Source organism: Vidua chalybeata, chromosome 3 (assembly GCF_026979565.1).
Source record: "Vidua chalybeata isolate OUT-0048 chromosome 3, bVidCha1 merged haplotype, whole genome shotgun sequence".
Lineage (NCBI taxonomy): Eukaryota > Metazoa > Chordata > Aves > Passeriformes > Viduidae > Vidua > Vidua chalybeata.
The window spans coordinates 42,928,025-42,945,586 of NC_071532.1; the positions used below are offsets into that span (position 1 = coordinate 42,928,025).

Below are 17,562 nucleotides of genomic sequence, written 5' to 3' on the forward strand. Positions count from 1 at the left end.
AGCCAAATCCATGCCTCTTCACACCAGCTGCAGGACTCTTTCACAGATATTCTGCAACCCCAGTTCAGGACTCAGCAGCTGGAATCATGGTCTTTTCATTTGACATCTGAAATGTCATGGCAGGTTCTGTGTGTAGACCTACTACAGGGATCCATCCTCCTGCTCCCTGTGGAGTGTGATGCCAGAAGTTGTGCTGGCTGCTTCTCAGCATGTTGACCTTTAAAATTCAATGGCTGTGACTGGAATCCTTCCTTGCAGAGATAGTTCCCAGTTCTCCTAACGTGTCTAGGATCAGCCTAAGAGTGATGATTCTTTCACCAGCAACTGAGCCAAGGAGCATTCCTCAAGGAGCACTCCTCAGTAAGCCCTCAACGCCTTCCATGGAATGAAAGGGGTCGGTGCTTTTTGCGCAAAAGAGCGAGACCGAGGTGCTTGGGCTCACTTGAGGAGCAGCTGGCTGACATCCAGCGAGCACTCTGCCAACTGACAGGGGGACGGGGCAAGTCTCGGCTTTGGGCTGTTGTACAGTTTAAAAATAAAAAGGATAAAAATGAGCCCTCGAGAAGGCTCGATTTTGCCGCGGTGGCGCAGGAGCACCGAGCACTCAAGCGACAAGTGCCGCCGGGAGAGCCGGCCGGCCGGAGGGACCGAGGACGCACTTCTCGCCCGCGAGAACGGGGCTCGGCTCGCCCCGACAGCGGGCCCCGGCCGCGCTCCTGCCCCGCCGCGGGGCCTGGCGCCGCCTCCCGGGGGCTCTGCCGCTCTCGTCCCCCGCCACACTGACGACGAGCTCCCCCGCCCCTCCCTCCGTGCCGCTCCGTTCCCCGGGTGGAGGTCGCTGCCGTCCTTCCCGCCCCCCGCACCGCCCCTGCACCGCCCACCGGGGGCGGGCCCGGGCCCGCGATGGTCCCGCAGGTAGGAGAGGTGGGGAGGGGGCGGCGGGGGTTTATGTCGCCGCCGCGGAGGAGCGAGCCGAGGGCGCGCCCTGGCGCCGCTGATTGACAGCGGGGCCCGGCCCGCAGCCCATAAAGACGCGGGGCGTGGTGCCGTGGAGGGACTTGCGACAGCGTCAGCAGCAGCGCATCTCATTACACTCCCCTCCCGTTCGGCCCTCGCCCCGCAGAGCACTAGCGCGCTGTCGGCTCCCCGATGCCAGGTGAGGCGCAAGGCGGGGGGGGGTGCCGTGCCCGCCCCGAAGCCCGCTCTGCGGGCGGAGGAGGGTCTCAGCCTGCTCTGCCGCTGCTCGCTCGGAGCTCGCCGTGGGCAGTCACCCCGCTGCCGACCCCGCGGGAACTCGGTGTGCGGGGTGAGGGGAGCAGCCACGGAACAGGGGGGTGTGTGACACCAGGCAGGGTCTGTCCCGCCGGGAGCCGCTGGGTTCGAGAGGCGAGAGAGGCATCCTGGCAGCTGCCGGTAGTTGGCCGTAGCGATGGTACCCTGGAGATGCCAGGTAATAGGAATTCCGTGTAAAATAAAGAAAATGTAGACAGGAAGCACTGGCGGCATCCATGTATCCTTGCAATAATGTGTGGAGTTGGCAGTGCTGAAGTAATTTGGCTGTACCCAGAGAACTGGATTTCTATGCATTCCGGGGAATGCTTCTGCTCCATTCATTGTGAGCTGAGACACATATGGAGATGCAGTTATGTGGTTTATAACTGCACAGTGCTACAGGGCAAACCCGGCATCACGTAAAGAGTCACTTTATCCAGCTATGATTGGGTACAGACGATTGTATATATTTTTATATATATATGGAAGAGGGTGTTCCTATCATGGCACTGAAAAAGGTCCTGAAAAGTGCCCCTATTACTCAGAACCATCATCCAGTTTAGATCCCATTATCCTACAAGGATTTTTGGTTTTGTGCTCCAAAGTAAAGATGTGCTAGCAATAAGCTGTATCTCTTGTAGTGTCATATGGTCTCTATGCCAGCTACTGAAATTTCATTAAGAAAATAATAATGTATATTTTCTGTATGCCTTTCCTTTTTATTAAGGACATTTCCATTTTCATAAGTCCTCTTCCCTTCACCTGATGTCACATTTTACTTCTGCCATCAAAGATAGACCCAGAATAAGTGTTACTAGAATCAGTCAAAATAAAAATTCTGATTTTATATAGGTAGTTGCTGTTTATGGAATTTCATGAGGAAAATTGAGCTGTTTATAGTTGATAATTTCCCTAAAACTTACTACTTTTTGGTTTATTCGCAGGAGTTATGCTGAAGAGGAGAGGGTTGTTGTGGCTTACTGCCTTGATAACCCTGTGGGTTTCCTCAAATGCTCAGGGTAAGTTCACACACTTCTTAACTGAATACAGACTAACTCCCAAAGTTAAAAGTTGTGAAGTGTTGGCTTACCTGAACTACAGTGGGCAAAGTAATCATAAAGGATTATTTTAGAAGTGCCTGGGGTATTTTGGTAGCTACACTGTGCCAGTGCTAAATGCTGATTTCTTAATATATCTCAAAATTGCTTTCTTTAGAAATTATTGATTAAAATGTATATAATCCCAGAAATAATTTATGTTACACTTTTCTGTGTGGTGGAAATGTTAACATAAACAGAAAGTAACATAAACATAATCACTGAGATGAACATTTTTAAAAAGATAGAGGTAGAAAAATAGACATCTACAAACCAAATATAAGTAGAATACAAATTGGCACAGTGCCAGACCCTCATTTACATCAGATTTCTTGGTTACAGTCTTTAAAAAGCAAATCTCTTTTTTTTTTTTTTGTCCTTGTATAGACACATGGATTCTCATATTTGGTTTTCCATTTTCTGGTAATCAAAATATAGAAATTGCCTCAAATTCCTTATCCATTCATGTAAAAAAAATATTTAATGACTAAATTGCTACATGCATCCACATGTAGGCATATACATGGCCTACAGAATACATATATATGCAAAAGTATGTACTATATAGTGCTATGAAGCCATATGTATAAGTGTATAAGTGTATAATGAAAAGTATTTGTATGCACAGAAGGAGAGAATTGTTATGTATATTAAAATGTCAGGTAGAAAATACGATTCACTTGCCTTCTTGTAGGAACAGTTCCATTTGTGGAGGCCGGAAAGTACTGGGTTTACTTTGCTGGTCCCTAATGTCTGTCACACAATTGCAGTTTCTAAGTGTACTGTACAGTGCTGTTTCTTGTAAGACTTTTTGTAGACACATTGTCACATGCTGTTAACTTTTTCAGATGGTGACAAGGAAGAAGAGACTACCTTTGATTTACTTCAAGTCAGTAGCATAAACCGAAAGACAATTGGAGCAAAGGTGTTCCGGGGCCCAGACCCCACTATGCCAGCATATCGTTTCATTCGGTTTGACCATATACCTCCATGTAAACCGGAGAAACTAAAAAAGATCCTAAAACTAATACAACAGAATGAGGGCTTTATCCTCTCAGCCACCCTGAGGCAGGACAGGCAATCTAGAGGCACTATCCTTGCTTTAGAGGGTCCTGGCATCAGTGAGAGGCAGTTTGAGATAATTTCCAATGGCCGGGCCAACACCCTGGACCTTATCTATTGGGTGGATGGCTTCCAGAATGTGATTTCCCTGGAAGATGTGGACCTTGCTGACTCCCAGTGGAAGAACCTCACCGTGCAGATAACCGGGGAGAACTACAACCTTTATGTTGGCTGTGACCTTATTGACAGCTTCATCCTGGAGGAGCCTTTCTATGAGCAGCTGAAAGCAGAGAGCAGCAGGCTGTACGTGGCAAAAGGGTCTACTCGGGAGAATCATTTCAGGGTAGGTGACCTGCAGAAGCTTGGATCTCTTGTGTGGTAAGAAGGTAACTGCAAGTAGTTTGGGAAGGTGCAGTGGGTGCAGTTTTGTTGTCCCAATGCCTCTGGGATTTGATGGGGTCACAGGTGTTCCCAAGCAGACTTTCTTCAGAGTGTGCTTTTATTAATTGCTGGATCTGTGTTGTGTGATTTTAGGGTTCCTGAAAGCAAGGGCAAAGCAAAATCCAGAAAAAGTATGCAAAACCAGTTTTTGGCTTTCCTGTGCAGCCATCCCTTTTCTCTTCCAGATGTAAGACTTCTAGAGGTGTTGGGTATTTGTGGTGATTTGTAGAATTTTTTGCAAATTTCTTGAAGTACTGTTTTTACATTGAGTTAATCTATTAAAATCATGATAATATGTCAATATTTTAATTTTTTATTTAAAAGAAGAAGAAAAAAAAGAATTCTTAATGGAGCTGAAGCATGTGGTGTTGGTCCATCCTGTAGCAGAACATCCTGTTTTGACATTTTGAATGTTTCTTTTCAATTTAAATTTTAAAAAGAGGAAAAATTTGAGAAAAGAAATACAACAAAAAGCTTTGAGATTAAGCAATTACAAGCTTTTTGGTTTTCCTATCAAATGAAAGCAACCTTCCACCTCATAATCTAGTGATGTGATCTGGCCCAACTGCTTTAAGGCTGGCTTCTTTTCAGTCACAGATGCCTCCACAGTGACAACTTGGACTCATGGCTCCAAAAATTTCAAAAAGCCCTTTCTTTCTCATCATGTTGTGCCATCTAGTTTTCAGCCAGAGCCTGACATGCTGGAGTTTGCCTCCATGGGATGACCACTTTTGGCAGGGACTTCAGAAGTTTTTGCCCACAGCCTCACCATTCCTGCCTCCATGATTGTTATTCCATCAGCAGTGCTCTTACAACTGGTTCTGAAGCTGTACTGTTAAGTGGTTCACTGAAACAGTCTGGTTTTTAATTTTTTTTTTTTTTTTATTTGAGTTTTTTTTTTTCCAAGTGAAACAGATACCAGTCTGGTTTTAGAGTTTTAGAGTGTTGTCTCAGAGTAGGGTCAGCACAATTGAGGAGGCTGTGAACTATGGTGCATGGGAATGACTGGCCAAGGATGGAAGTATGATGGTGCAGAATAGTTGGCTTTGACTCTATGACAAATCTAAAATTCACTATGAAAATGGAGATTTGAGCTTGTTGCAGATTAATAGCTTTTATTATTACATGTTTCAGAACTTACCTAGCTTTGCGCCTTATAATACTGAAATGGTATATAACAAAGCTATAACCACTTTTTTTTTTTTCTGTGTGTCAGATTTAATGCCTTGTAGATTTTTTTTTATGTATTTGCTTATGTCTGAATACAGTCAGTAGCATGGAATTGAGAAAGATCAGTTATTAGTTACTCAAAATTTGATCTTACTGCTTTTAATTGCTTTTTAAAATTATTATTACAGGGTCTTTTGCAAAATATTCATTTAATGTTTGATACTTCAATAGAGGATGTTCTGCGTAAGAAAGGATGCCAGAGAAGCCAATCAAGTAAGGCTTTTGTTATCTTGTTAATACTGTTCAGTTGAATCTGAAAATTAGAAATGTCAATTGTGAAATATTATCCTAAAACTGGACAACAGATCCCTTTGAAATGAAAAGGAGAATAAGTTGCTTTTTGGTGGTAATGGGAACTTTTATGTTTATATGATGTCATTTCTACTCTCTAGCCTATTATTTTAGTTCAGTTATTTAGGTTTATAACTCTGAATCTCTGTTTTTAAGTTGGGAAAAAAAGTGCAATAAATTAGTAGAAATATAAGGGAAAAAAGCATAGGTAAGAAAATACATATTTTCTTACACGAGTTTTCTGCAATTCATTGCACACAAGGCAGGTAGTGTTGCTTCTGAATTCTGCTGTTGACTGTCAATGGGCCCACAAACTAGTCTACCATTCTTAAAGACACTGAATTCCTTGGCAGTACCTTTGACTGAAAGAGGCTTTGGGTTTGACTCCTAAAGTGTTGTTAATCAAAACAGCCTCAGGAAAATAAGAAATCAAAGGAAGAGACATGGAAGGCATGTATGTTATGGGCTGACATGACCCTGAAATTAAACGATAGCACATCTTGACTTCTTCAAATGTTTTGAAATATCACCAAGTAGAAATGGAATGTTACTGTACCTCTGCTATGAAGAGGAAACTAATAAGAACCTAAAAGAATAATTAAATTCTTCATGCTAATACATACCTTAGGAGGAATTCTTGTACAGCTGTAAGCTGCTGATAACCAACAAGTAATATTTTCTTAATGTATTTGTATCACGTCTGTCAATTGCCAAATTTTCAGTTCTATAAATTATACATATTTGGGGTTTTTGTTTTATCCTTACTGGGAATTATTTAGCAAATAATTCAATTCACAGTATTTCTGCTTTTACTTTGCAACACCAAGAGAACACTACAAGATGGAAATTTCTCATGCAGTAACAGAAAATAACTAATAGCACAGTGAGGCCATCAAAATTACTTGAGAGGTTTTTATGTGCATGTCAGAGTCTGACATTGCCTATCCAGATTTATTACATACTCATGGAATGGGTCAGGTTGAAAAGGACCACAGGCCGTCATCAGTGTAACCTCCCTGATCAAGGAGGGTCATCCAAGAGCATGTGTCACAGGGTTGTGTCGAGATGATTCTTGAATATCTCCAGTGAGGGAGACTCCACAATCTCTGTGGCAGCTGTTCCAGTGCTTGGTCTCCCACACAGTAAAGAAGTTCTTCCTCATATCCAGGTGGAACTTCCTGTGCATCAGTTTATGTCCACAGCCTCTTGTCCTATTGCTTGGCATCACTGAACAGAACCTGGCTCCATCCCCTTTAGATATCTATACACCTTGATGAGGTCCCCTTTCAGTTGTCTCTCCTTGAGGCTGAACAGGCCCAGCTCCCTCAGACTTTCCTCATAAGAAGGAGGCTCCAATCCCTTAATTAACTTTGTAGTCCGTGGTTGAACCCAGTCCAGGAGCTCCATGTCTTTCTTGTACTGAGGAGCCTAGAATTGGACGCAGCACTCCAGATATGGCTGAGGATGAGGAGAGGGGTGGAATGGTTCTTCTCTGCCCATCTCTCCAGCCTGTTGAGGTCCTTCTGAATGTCTGCACAGCCCTCTAGGGTATTGGTCACTCCTCCCAGCTTTGTGTCATCTGTGAACTTGCTGAAGAGGCATCTGTCCCTTCATCCAAGTCACTGATGGATGGCCTAAACAATACCAGGCCCATTATTGAAACTTGGGGGATGCTGCTAATGACAATTACCACAGTTGAAAAGCCATGAATGATGTTACTGACCACAAGATATTTTCCCATTTTGATGGCAGACTCGTTGAGCTGAAGTACAGGCACTGAGATGACATATTTATGTGTTAATGTCCCATGACATGTTACCAATGAAGTTCCCTCAGCTCTAAGGACACAAAAGAAGACAGGACTGTGTTTAACTAATGTATCTTTAAGCCTAATATGGGAATGTGACATATGGTGAAGTGGTGGCTGGGGGTTGCTGTTTGGTTGAGTGTAGGAAAGTATGTCTGTAGTTTGATGACTGCTAATCCTTTAGGCAGGATTTATGCACTGCACTGGGATAGGAAAGATGACAAAAACACACCTAAATAGGAACATCAATAAAATCCCTTCTTGAGTTATACCAACAGAATGATATTTGCAGATGTAAGAGGATGCACATTTTGCTCTTCTGGTTTCTCATTTTAATCATCTGGTCCTTAGGAAATTAGAAGGAAGCCAGCAGCAGAGAACTGATTTCCCAGTGATCTCCAGGCATCTTCTTTCAGTCACTGCCAAGTACCAGTAGGAAGTGAGGATTTAGTTCTTCTAACATAGTTTTGGTTTCTGTTTCCTGCTGAGATTGCAACTTTATTAATGTCCTCAGAATGTTCCGGTCAAGGCACACTCCATGATGGCTTGAAAAATATGAAATTAATGATCTGAGAAGTGCTGTGGGGGGATCTGAGAAATCTAGTGTTCCAATGTGGTAGGAAAATTGCATTCTTTCCAGGGAATCAAAAAGCAGCTGAAATAATTGACACAGAGTTCTGATCTGCTATGTGGTTTTCTCCCATACTGTAAACGAAGCTGGACAATTGCTTCAACTTTGGAAAATTGAGAACAATTTTTTATAGACCTTGGCTAGTGGCAGATGTTTCATAGCTAATTTAAAAGCACATCAAGCCAATAATTTTAAGTTTGGTTGAAAAGTAATCACTTAATGTTATATTGTGGGCTGGTTCTTTGTTCTTTTATTTTTAGCCTTCCAAATGAATGAAGAATACTTCGCTCCTGTTTTCATTTCCTTTTATATTTATATATAACACTTTACATTGTATGGTAAAGCATCAAATCAAGCCCTTAACATTTCTGAAGATTGCCACCTTTGGTGATTTGTCAACACTGAATGGTATTGGGGTTTTGACACATATGTTTTATGGCACATGTTCCTGTGCTGATTTCTTCTTTTTATATTGCTATATCCTTTGCTTGTCTTCTCTCTTTGGTTACATTGAGCTATTCCAATGTCACTAAATCTGGTAAAGAAATCTTAAGGGATAGGGAAGTGTGTATAGCTGATGCCAACTTTGAGTTTCTCATGGAGTCATTAGAGAAAGTGTCCTTGGAATCCATAAGACATTTACCTGATGGAGATTCAAATGCTTAATAGAACACAGACTGTTTTATTTAGTTATCTATGTATTTTTTTATTAATTAAAATAATGCATTCTGTTATTTTTCAGTACTTTACTGTAGACAGGGATGCTTTTAAAATTATATTAAAACATGTCCAGTTCTCCCTGTCTAATGCATACAAAGTTCTGTTTTAATTACAGTCTGCCTTTTGGAGGAGTGTTTGGAGTGACAAATTAAATAATCTGTCTGATCTTAGCTTGACCTCCATTTCACTTCAGAATGAAGCTGTTTTTATAACAGCGCCTCTGAGCTTAACACTGGCAGTGCAATATAGAGCAGCCCAATCGGGTATGCATTGAATAATGATCCAAATTTGATCCAACCATGGAATTTATGGAAGAACAAGGACACTTACTTTCTGCAAGGAAACTATTTCTCCTGCCTTTTTCCCTGCCTTGAGGAAATGTGATAGATCATGAAAAAATCTGAAACCGTTTATGTCTGAGAGGATAAAATAGGTTTCCTTTTTTGATACTGTGTCCTTTTGTTAGCCTTCTTCATAAATGAATGTGTTGCAGTGCCAACAATTTTAAAGTGAGGACCATGTGAGACACAGCTTGGCTCTTAATTTTGAAAAGGGAAAGCCTATAATTGGAACCAGCTGACATCTAACCCCTCTTTTATTCATGGGTATAATAAGCATGAAGCTGTGCCAAAATAGATGTGTTTAAACCCTACCTATGGGTGCCAGTCTGTGATTTCAGCAGAATCTGTAATCTGTGGAAGAGTTTTGTATATGCTGCTCTTCTCTTTCATTCTCTTGCTACCAGCTGAAGTGAACACCATCAACGAGAGCACTGAAATCCTTCACTTGAATCCAGCAGTCAGAACAGAGTATGTGGGTGAGAAACCGGAGAAGGCCGAGTTCTGTGACCGCTCCTGTGAAGAGCTGGGATCGATGTTCACAGAGCTCACCGGCCTGCGCATCGTGGTGAACAACTTGGCTGACAACCTCCAAAAAGTGGTAGGTACCTGCAAGTCTGGAGAACTGACAGAGATCTGCTGTGCAGTGCTATTTCCTTCCTTAATTTATGCTGGGGTATTTAATAGAGATTTCTGTATTGCATATGAACACACCTGTTAGTATATCTATGTAATATAAAGATGTCCTCTTTTCATTGAGACTAGTTTGGTAGTTCTTGAGTATAACACTTTAATCAAGGCTTGGTTTAAAAGAGCGCACACACACACACACACACACACATACACATACACTCATACACAGGGGAAATCCTTCTGACGGTTTGGAAATTGAAAGCTAGAAATCCCAACCTTGCTTGCATAATGTTAAAGCCTTTTTACTATGTTTACACCATTTATGAATATCTCACTAAGTGGCTACATGGGGTACCTAAACTGCAAGTAAATGTATGGGATTTTTATAGTTGAAGTGTCATGGTGATGTTTTGCTGAAGTCTGCCCCTCTTCTTATTCTGAATCAGCTAATTATTTCTAAAGGAATTTTCTTTATATGCCATATGTGTCAGGACTAAAATCTTATCACCTAAAGTTAAGCTGTAGTAAAGCAAAGCAAAATGACTAAGAGCAGATTTCCCTTAGTATTGTGTGATTGTGTTTGTACATTGCTAGAAGAATTGCTATGCAGGACTGCAATACTTAAGATCTTCTTCCTTATGAACATAAAAATAAATTTTTTGATGGAAGAATTTTGTCCGGTTGTATCTCAGTTTTATCTATTTAAAACAGTTTGCTTTTGAAATACACAGTTTGTTTTCATTAAATTCATCTTCTAGTCTGAAGATAACCAAATTATGTGGGAACTGATTGGGCCTAACAAAACAGTGAAGAACCAACCGGTTTGCTGGCAGGATGGCCGTGTCTTTGCAGATAATGAAAGCTGGATTGTGGATAGCTGCACCAAGTGTATTTGCCAGGTAAGGTTTTGGAAATATTCTTATCTGCAGAAATGGAGTTCCAGCACAACTGTCCACATCAGGTCATATTTACTTAGAGCTTGTCTGGACTTAATGACATTTATAAAAAGGAGTCCCCATGTCCATGATAGAACAAATCAAAACATTTCCACACAAAACTTCCCCAGATGCCTACGTTCATTTACCTCTCTGTGAGCATAAATCAGTAAATTGATTTCTTTGCCTTTAGGATTCCAAAATTGTGTGTAATCAAATCACCTGCCCAGCAGTTTCCTGTGCCGATCCAGTTTTTGTTGAAGGTGAATGCTGTCCAGTCTGCTCTCATTGTGAGTATTTAGCTGAGGAGAAAGATAGATAGTCTTTGGCATTATTTAAAATCACTACTAGTGTTTTTGAAAGCTCAAAACAAGTAAGATGTCAAGGCAGGTAAGATCAAATATAGAACTGTATGTATACAGAGATCATACAAAATAACTTGGGTGCTTGAAGTTACCCTCTGAAGGATTTGGTCTGTCTTAATTGATTATATTGGTTACTTAGAATTAAGGTGATAACCTGCTTAGCTATCTTGGGCATAAAATGTTAAAAGCATGCTTCTCCCCAGTCATGTTTCACTTTTTTTTTCCCATTCAGAGCATAGGGCATATTCTTACAATGTGTTCTTGATCATGTTCACCATGATGCAGGTTTCAAAGGTGGGGCCACATATCACACTGACCTATATTCTGAAGCCAAAGGCAGTTTGGACTCAGGTTTTGGCTCGGTTCATTCTAGAGAGATGTTCTTCCTTCAAAGATCAGTGTGAAAACACACTGCACACAAGTTCATGAAGATCCAGGATTCTTCTCTCAACTAACCCCTCATTATATTACCCTATAATTCCATAACGTCAGTGGCAGCTTTGGAAAGCAAAATTAGAAAAGGAGAGTTCTAAATGTTAAAGTACATATTCTGCAGAAAAAGAAGATATTATCTTCTAAGTAGGATAATAGAGCAACTTTCAAAGCTAAGCACTTTTTCTTACCTCTTGATCTGCAGCTGATGACAGTGAGGAGGGCTGGTCACCATGGTCAGACTGGACAAAGTGCTCAGTTACCTGTGGCTCTGGGACACAAATGCGAGGAAGGTCGTGTGATGTCACCAGGAGTGCTTGTGCAGGCCCACACATCCAAACAAGGATGTGCAGCTTTAAGAAATGTGATCATCGCAGTAAGTAATGCATTTCTTCCTTTTTAAAAGCTTCTTTTAACATCTCAAAGCAAAACCAAGTTTAGTCAGGACAGTATGTACTTGAGAAATCCTATATGCACAACTAAAGTAGCTATCGTTAGAGTCTTTGCCAATTTTCCCCTTTCAAATATTTCTCCCTTTCCTGACAATTTAATAGGTATGTACATTCTGGGCTTAGCTATGTTAAAAAAAAGATGAGTGATCCTTTCTTTAACATTATGAACTAGAATCTTTTGTTTGAACTCAGTTTGGATATTACACTTAGTTTGTAAACATGATGTTCAAGGCTGTGTTTACATCTGCCATTCAATGATTGTTGGGCCATTCCATTAACTTAGCTGTGTTTAGGAATGCAGTAATCATGGAAGATTTCTGATAAATATCAAACTACTTTTATATTTAAGGCACTTATAAGGATGATATTCCAGAAATATAGTAGTTAATACTGTTGCAAGTACCTGTGCTATCCAGGCTAATATTGTACCTAAGGCAATATCTAGCAGCTAAGGCTGCTAGATGTCCAAATGTGCATTTTGAACAAGTGTTTGTTTCACTGGAAAAGTTTATTTTTAAGTAAAATATCTGACATAACTTTAGTCATATGTTGGTTACTGAAATTCCTAAGAAAGCTGCTTTTGAGTACCCGAGTTGGCATGCTGGGTTTTGTAAATGAAATGGTGTGAAAGAGATGTGCCATTAATCAGAGATAGTGAGAGGTTCATTAGAAAGCTAACCTCACAAGTGAGTTGTATTACTGCTACAGGTGGGCTGTTTGCTTGACTTGTGCTCTTTTCTTTGGCAGTACGTCAAGATGGTGGCTGGAGTCACTGGTCTCCCTGGTCCTCCTGTTCAGTTACCTGCGGAGTGGGAAATACCACCCGCATCCGCCTCTGCAATTCTCCTATTCCCCAGATGGGTGGGAAAAACTGTGTGGGAAATGGGCGTGAAACAGAGAAGTGTGAGAAGGTTCCATGTCCAGGTATGTCTGTGGTCTTGAATCAAAAGTAACACAATATTCCAGCTGGATTTTTTTCTCTTTATTCAGATTTAAATGACAGTGAATTTCAATGATGCAAAACACAATTTTGTCTTACAAGTGAAATAACACACAAGGGTATTTTGAAAATGAAGACAACAATGCAGTCAGAGGTTTTGTAAACCTTGCAAATTATAATTTGGCTTTAAGTATAAAGAGTTTGATAAATTTCTATTTTAGTGATGTGTCTCTGCATATCAAAAATAAACACTTCCTTTCTAAAAGGAAACTCTCTGTACTTGTTAGGAATAGACATAGAATCCCCCAATAGCCAGATTTCTTTGATATTTGTGCATACATTTTTTACACATTCAGCACAATTAATTGATATTATAATTCTTTCATATTTGTCTACACTTTTAAACCTTTTTTAAAGACCTTTCATTCCATACACTTTCACTTTCCTTTAATATAATTTTTCCTCCTTTTTTTCTCTTTGCGTATCTAATGGACATGGCATGCTCTTTTGAATTATTGGCCAAAAAATGAAGCCTATGAAGCAGTTGGGTATTTTTCATTGGTTTGTTTCTGAAATATTGCTGTCTCAGTACAAACATCTGCCATCATCTTTCTACGTACATAGCGAGGAACTGTCTCTAGTCAGGGATCTGATGAAGGGTTGTTGTCATTGGCACCAGATGCCCCCACTTTATTGCCTGTGATTGTCTGCTCTTTTACATATCTTAGTGAATGGCCAGTGGGGTCCTTGGTCTCCGTGGTCTGCCTGCACTGTCACCTGTGGAGGAGGAATTCGTGAGAGGTCTCGCCTTTGTAACAGTCCAGAGCCACAATATGGAGGAAAGCTGTGTGTGGGAGATACCAAGCAACATGATATGTGCAATAAGAAGGATTGCCCAATTGGTTGGTGTTCATTCTTTACTCAGTCTGAGTAACTATTATTGCTGTTATCTCTTTAATGGGTAATTATGAAGTCACACTACAGGAATCTGGTAATTATACCTTTGTTTCAGTAGAGGGCATCTAACTGTTTTGAGTGCTATTTAGTGAGATTTTTTATATATTTGCAATACCAACTTTCTTGAAGTATGCCTTTCTTAAATAGGGATTGAATATGCTGTAATGTATTCAACTGGGTGTAGCAATCTGTAATTTTTTTCATATTAAATCAATAGTAATTAGTCATAAGTGCACTTAATAACCCTAACTTTTGGGGTTTCATAAGACTCCATTGTATCAAGTGTGATTTAAGATAATGATCAGAGAATACCTGTTTCTTAAATGAAGTTTTACATGCCTTTTATGCTCCTTACTTAATTTTCACTTTTGTGTGTCTTTGCCAGATGGGTGTTTGTCAAATCCTTGCTTTCCTGGAGCAGAATGCAACAGTTACCCAGATGGGTCTTGGTCATGTGGGGCATGCCCCGCAGGATACCTAGGCGATGGTACCTTCTGTGAGGATCTTGATGAGGTATTGGCTTTGTTTCCATTAACATCAGGAAATTCATTATTTGGGAATTATACAGCCATCTAATTGATTACTCCTTTTTTTTCTTTCTTTACCTGCAGTGTATAGCTGTGTCAAATGTTTGCTTTAAAGTGAATCAGGTCCATCGCTGTGTGAACACAAATCCAGGTTTCCACTGCTTGCCATGTCCTCCACGCTATAAAGGAAGTCAGCCCTATGGAGTAGGGCTTGAAGTTGCCAAGACAGAGAAGCAAGTAAGTGATATTGAAGGGAATTTGATGGCTTTGAGTAATTCTCATCTGAAATATCTTTGAATGATGGCATAAGATAAACTTGGGTACCAAATAAAAATAGCTTGAAATAACTAACTGTTGTTTCAGAGTATTTTTGTTTTAAGTAACAAAACACGGAATTTGGGATTGGGTTTTTTAAGGGTTTGATTTGTTTTAGGCATCTTCACAGTTGTACTAAATGAACCTAAAATTCCAGGAACAAACATTTCCCTGCTTTGCATTCCTTTCTCTGAGGTTAACATACCTGTTCTTGAGAGTGGAAACTGAAGAATTAGGATTTTTTTTTCATAAATATGATGCTGTTAATATCAGTGTTATCAGACAGATGTCTGAAGTTCTCACTCTCAAAATTCCACCAGGCCAAAGATTATCAGTGGTGAAGGACAACGTGAAGTAGAAGTGAGGTTGAAGACTAGAGTTTCCTAGAAAAGACAAAAATCTTAAAGTGAAAGTAATGGTTTGCCTTCTTCTCTTTGTTGCTATTGAATCAATCTGTGGTTAGCTCACCTTGTGAATTCTACATGTGAACTATCTGTGTAAGATTCTCAAATACTGTCAATGACAAATATAGTGATAAGGAAGAGGTAACAAAAACCTACGTGAGGTGAACACAAGAATTCCTTAGGGTCTCTTTGTTTTAAGAAAATAAGATAGTCCTTTTATACTGTCAGGCAAAGCACTAAAGAAAAGAGGTGAGTGCGATCTCCTTTCTGTTGCAGTTAATTTCTGGGGTTTAATGACATCTGGAAGAAGGCAGGTACTGTTCAAAATTGTTAAATGCTTTAATTGCTTTTAAAATAATGTCAATTTTTTCCTGTGGTTTGTTTTAATTATTTTCATTGTACATATTTGTTGGAGTTGTGAACTGAGAGAGCAGTATAATTTACTAACCACAATCTCAAAACAAAGTCTTCAGACCTCTAAATAACTGGTCTGATTTTGATGAAGCTGAGGCACACACAGCTGGCTGTGATTATCACGTTTCAGTGAATATGCTCTATCATTTATAGGTCTGTGACCCTGAGAATCCATGCAAGGACAAGACACACAGCTGCCACAAGTCTGCAGAGTGCATCTATCTGGGCCATTTCAGTGATCCAGTGTACAAATGTGAATGTAGGACAGGTTATGCTGGTGATGGACGCATCTGTGGTGAGGATTCAGATTTGGATGGCTGGCCTAATAATAACTTGGTCTGTGCTGCTAATGCAACATACCACTGTGTGAAGGTAGGTGAAAAAGGTTGATAAAAATGCTATGTGTTAACAACATATTCTCTTTTTTCTAAATAGTTGCGATTAGTTAATGAAGCTGGTGGTTGCTTTCAGTAAGCTTTGACTGTTACAGCATGCTCATTTTCTAGGAGATGCTGTGAAATTTGTATTCACTTAATCTGGTAAGATACAGTAAGGGATTCTCAAAATTAAATCCAGAGTCCTCTGCCTTTGATTTCTTCCTACTCAGAACACATGGACAATTGGGATGCTTGTGAATGGAGTTAGCACACTGAGCAGGAGTTGCCTAAAGCATGGGTGTGAAGCAATGGAGCTAGTGAGAATCAAACAGGGATCTCAGGGCCCAGGAGAGTGTGAAATCCTACCTGCGGGGCTTGTAAAAAAACACTGACAGCCATGTAAGGGCTAGAGTTCAAAATGCTGTCTTGAACTACCCTCATTTTTAAAGAGTTAAGCAGACCACATGTTGTGACAACTGGATTCAAAGCCTGAGATAATTTTTAACAATAGGAGCCTAATGAATATGACTAATTAGAGGAGTTCTCCTTATTGCAAAGGCTCACAGGAACAGGATGAGAGATGCAGCCTCTCTCACCCTTCAGAGAAGTGAAATCCCAGCTCTCGCCCTCTCAGGGGGAATCACCTGACCTGCCTGCCACCATTGGCTCTACACATGGCAAATGGGACCTATCCAATCTTGCTGTGCAGCTGTGCTGTTGTAGTGAACAATGAAACATTATTACACCAACGAGAAAAATCAGCATCAGGGTGCTTACAATGGTGGCATGTCAGTTTAGTAGGGTGTGTCCATGTGGTACGTTCCCTGGGACCTGGTTCTGTGCTCATCTGAAGGACACAGTAAGTCCTTCTTGGTTTCATGGCCTGACCTTCCTTCCAATGGGAATTGCTCAGAAACGGTGAGCTTCCTTGTAGGTCTTACCCTGATGCTGTATGAAACCAGGCCCAAAAGTTGTTCTACCAGTTTAACAGTGGCCCAAATAGCTAAAGGGGCAAAGGCACCCCCTGACAGGCAATTCCCTGGATCCTAGTTCTGAGTGGTGGCCTTGCTGATGGCTGAATGACAGGCACAATACAGAGGGGCATACACTGTTGGCAGCAGCAAATTAAGCAAGTGGGATGGAGGCATTTTGTCAGAGTAGAAGGCATGTGCATGTGTTCAGTTTTAAACACCTACCTGTTGGGCTGCTGACAGCACTGGATTACCTGTGTATGTTCACTAGGCAGACACTCAAGTATTTTGCTAATCAGTCATGGCTGTAAGGGCAAGATTTTCTCTTCTGAGGTTTCTGAGGGTTTCTTTTCCCAGATCTGAAACATTTTTGCTTCTCCTTCTCTGTGTTAAAGTGATCTGCCTATAAATCTTCTTGAAGTTCTAGCAAAAAAACTTCTGCTTAAGAAAAAAGAAGAAAGAAATACAAAAATTACTGAACTCTAGACTGCTGTAGTGGTTAAACAAATACAGACCAAGAGATTAGGAAAGTTTGAAATCAGACTGTTTGAGAGAATAAGTCACTCGTGTGCATCTGGGCTCTATCAGCCAAAGAGTTTCAGATATGGATGGAGATTTGGGCCTCAAATGTTGGTCGTCCTCACTGTAATTGATGTCTGTTCATTGTAGATTCAGCCAACTTAGCTGTTGCACTTCATATATATTTCTTTTAGTTCCTGTCATCAGAATTTGCACATATTCACTCTTGATGTAACACAAAGCATTACTTTTGGTTAAATACAACATGCTGAGCCCATTCAGAAAAAACTGATTTCCAAAGATTGTTTAATGTTTTGTGTAGTATGTGTTGATCTAATAGACACAAGTACTTCATTTAAGAGGACCTCTCCACCTGCCAAAAAAAAAAAAAAAAAACCTTAAAAATACCACAAATTTGCAGGCCCTTGTATT

The 17,562-nt window shown here is 40.6% G+C and overlaps 1 protein-coding gene across 2 annotated transcripts in view; it reads left to right on the forward strand.

Annotated features, from left to right (window-relative positions):
• The first annotated feature begins 1,070 nt into the window (after positions 1–1,070).
• The window catches only part of THBS2 (thrombospondin 2), a 32,410-nt gene continuing 15,918 nt past the window's right edge, over positions 1,071–17,562 (forward strand). For both annotated transcript variants that reach the window (XM_053938394.1, XM_053938395.1), the window contains exons 1-13: positions 1,071–1,156; positions 2,217–2,291; positions 3,218–3,774; positions 5,231–5,315; positions 9,297–9,490; positions 10,281–10,421; positions 10,651–10,747; positions 11,460–11,630; positions 12,454–12,630; positions 13,375–13,548; positions 13,989–14,116; positions 14,215–14,367; positions 15,417–15,635. In XM_053938394.1, coding sequence (XP_053794369.1) covers positions 1,150–1,156; positions 2,217–2,291; positions 3,218–3,774; positions 5,231–5,315; positions 9,297–9,490; positions 10,281–10,421; positions 10,651–10,747; positions 11,460–11,630; positions 12,454–12,630; positions 13,375–13,548; positions 13,989–14,116; positions 14,215–14,367; positions 15,417–15,635 — 2,178 coding nt within the window. In that variant the 5' untranslated portion in view covers positions 1,071–1,149. The remainder of the gene's footprint in view (positions 1,157–2,216; positions 2,292–3,217; positions 3,775–5,230; positions 5,316–9,296; positions 9,491–10,280; positions 10,422–10,650; positions 10,748–11,459; positions 11,631–12,453; positions 12,631–13,374; positions 13,549–13,988; positions 14,117–14,214; positions 14,368–15,416; positions 15,636–17,562) is intronic.